General features: G+C 48.3%; 1 protein-coding gene across 1 annotated transcript in view; it reads right to left on the bottom strand.

The window, feature by feature from the left end:
- The window catches only part of SMC3 (structural maintenance of chromosomes 3), a 22,768-nt gene extending 20,426 nt beyond the window's left edge, over positions 1-2,342 (bottom strand). Inside the window, exon 1 of the mRNA XM_026050552.1 lies at positions 2,296-2,342. Coding sequence (XP_025906337.1) covers positions 2,296-2,310 — 15 coding nt within the window. The 5' untranslated portion in view covers positions 2,311-2,342. The remainder of the gene's footprint in view (positions 1-2,295) is intronic.
- Positions 2,343-2,742: the final 400 nt, after the last annotated feature.

The following is a 2,742-nucleotide window of genomic DNA, read 5'->3' as shown; positions in this document are numbered from 1 at the left end:
CCACCAGAAGAAAAATGCTGTTAAAATAACGCCATCAATATTTAATTGATACCTACTTTGAAGACTGAAGGACAAGTGTATGGCAGAAATACACCCCAACACATTTTGCTGTCTTCTTAACATTATTATTTAGAAATTAAAATGATTTAGAATATAATTCATTTATAAGGCCAAGACACTAACTATAGTTCCATTTTCTGYGACCTGACACTTTTTTTCCTATAGCACATGAGCACAATAGTACCTACCAGAAAGAAAAAAAAAAAAAAAAGAGAGAGAAAAAACCCTCAAACACTAGGAAGTAGTACCAACATATTAAAGTAAGCTTTTTTTTTTCCCTCTACTATAAAATCTTGAGACTGGATACAGGCAGAACGACAAGATGTATATTCATTCACGAAAAGTCTGACCTTGGTCACTCTTCCCCTAATCAAGGAATGCCCAGAAAACACTTCTTGCTTGCTTTAGTCTATTAAGACTGTTTCACCAAAATGCCAAACCCAAACAAACGGCCAACTCAACACTCTGGATTTATTAAAACAACACAAGTTATTGACTAGCCTATAGGGAAAGAACTATTCTCCCTCCTTCCAGACGCTGTGTTTGCTTGATTAACGCCTCTTTGCAAAATTATTTCATTATCAGAATACAAAGCTAAAGATATGGGCAGGCATAGCCACTTCATGGTCTTTTCAGGCTTTTTTTCTTCTCTTTTTTTTTTTTTTTGGGGGGGTCTTAGTGGTTTCTGAACTGCAGGTGTTGGTGATTCCTTTTCCACAGGTGAAATACAATTCTCAGTCATCATCATCCATCACACAGAGATACCTGCACTGCATTCATATCTAAACCCAAAGCACTCTATTTGGAAATAATTTAGAATTTCAGGACTTAATGGGCAAGCATTAAGACAACACATTTAACTGAACCGGATCGGTCATTTTGGGTGTGAACAAAAACTCTTCCCCCAGGAGCCATCCTGCCTCATGCTCCCAAAGGAATCTTTCCTCCTCTTCCTTAGGGTGACAGTCAGGTCTTGCCTCAGCATCAGGGGCTCTCGGGGAGCTGCAACACAGAGCAGGATTCTCCCTCTGCTGCTGCTGCAACCAGTCCYGGGCCACTGTTACTACACTCACCCCTGCTGGTTTGGGAGAGAAATAAAAACACTGACCAAACAAAGCAAAACATCTGGTTGCTGGTATTTTTCCAGTACACCTCTAATATCCCTGAAGCTGTCTAGATTTGAGTAATTTTTCTACTTTATCCTCAAAAGAAATCTAAAGTCTCTACAAAAAGCAGGGTGGGTAAAAAAAGGAAAAAAAMCACATATTTAACGAGCATTACTATACAGGCACAAACTTTTGCCACCTGCATATCTATGCAGCAAAGCTATACAGCTTTTATAGCTTTATAAAGGCAATATWCAAACAGCCTTGCATGCTTCTGTTTTCCAAAAAAAGGTTTTTTTTTTTTTTCTAGATGGCTTTTCTTATAATCCATCCTACACGTTCTGGACTTTTCCAACTTCTTCATGGCCTTGCATAGCCTCAAATCAAGGCTTACATCATTCTAACCTCYAAAGTTCAGGAACGATTCTGGCCCCACCGAGTAACTTTTGTTTTATTTATTCCTAGCATCACCTGCATCCTCTTTATCCTCGGACTCACCCGTTATGCTCTTTATCACCCCYGCAAGAGTAAAACTAATGGGCCACMCACATTACCTTTTCACATKAAATTCATTTCCCCTCTTTTCTCCCATTTGGGCTGCTTAACACGACCGCATACAAACCTCCACTACTCTTCATTTTGCACAACGTGAATTCTTGTTCAACCACTTTAACTCTTACAGTGACACAGTAGACGACTATCAAAAGACACCGACAACACTTTCTCAACACTAAAAGTAGTTTTAAAAATACTGACTATACATACTGAACACCCTCAAGTGTCATAAATATTATTCTAAGTGAAGAKAGCTGCATATGGAGCAGATGTCCGGTTAACTCTGAACTAACAGAGACGTTTGAGCTCGCAGCGGCAGGAAAGCAGCCAGAGGGATGCACGCGCGCCTGGGAGCAGGCGGGACCGCGGCACAAACCGCGGCAGACACGTTAGCGATGCCCCAGCCTCGGCARCTCCCCGCACAGGGCCGCGCACGGCCGCTCTCTGCGGCCCAACGCGGGAGCCCGGGCGGGCCGAGCCGGGAGGACGGCGGCCTCCCCCGGGACGAGCCAAGGCCGCCAGGCCCGCGGGCCGCCCCTCGGGCGCGGACCCGGCCGCGGTGGCGGCGCCTCACCTGCTTGATGTACATGTCTGCGGCGATGGCGCAGCCGCCGCTCGGCCCCGCCGCCCCGGCCCCGCTCCGGCTCCCGCCCCGGCCCCGCGCGCGCCGCCCGCTTGCCCCTCACACAAACAAAATGGCGGCGGAGCCTCCCCCGAGCCGTCCCGGCGCCAACCACTCTGCGCGGCCGCAGGGGGAGCGGCGGGACGGGGCAGGAGCCCCCGCTGGCCCGAGGAGGGAAATCGCCCGAGAAAATAACGGGCGTTTTACTTACTGGTCTCTAAAGGAGCTCTGCGGCCTTTTCAGAGGGTGGGAGGGGGAGAAGAAGGGATACGGGGCCACCCGGTGTCCGTGCGGATCCTCCCGCGGAATGGGGGAAAATGGTTCCTGCCGCCGGGGGGCGGGTTGGGCGCCAAAGGCAAGTGCGAGCGGAGCGGGGAAGGAGCTGGGCGGGCGGGGCGG

Source organism: Nothoprocta perdicaria, unplaced genomic scaffold (genome assembly GCF_003342845.1).
Source record: "Nothoprocta perdicaria isolate Ctin4 unplaced genomic scaffold, notPer1 scaffold_7, whole genome shotgun sequence".
Lineage (NCBI taxonomy): Eukaryota > Metazoa > Chordata > Aves > Tinamiformes > Tinamidae > Nothoprocta > Nothoprocta perdicaria.
The sequence above is the reverse complement of the archived record's forward strand: the minus strand, read 5'-3'. Positions and strand labels throughout refer to the sequence as shown.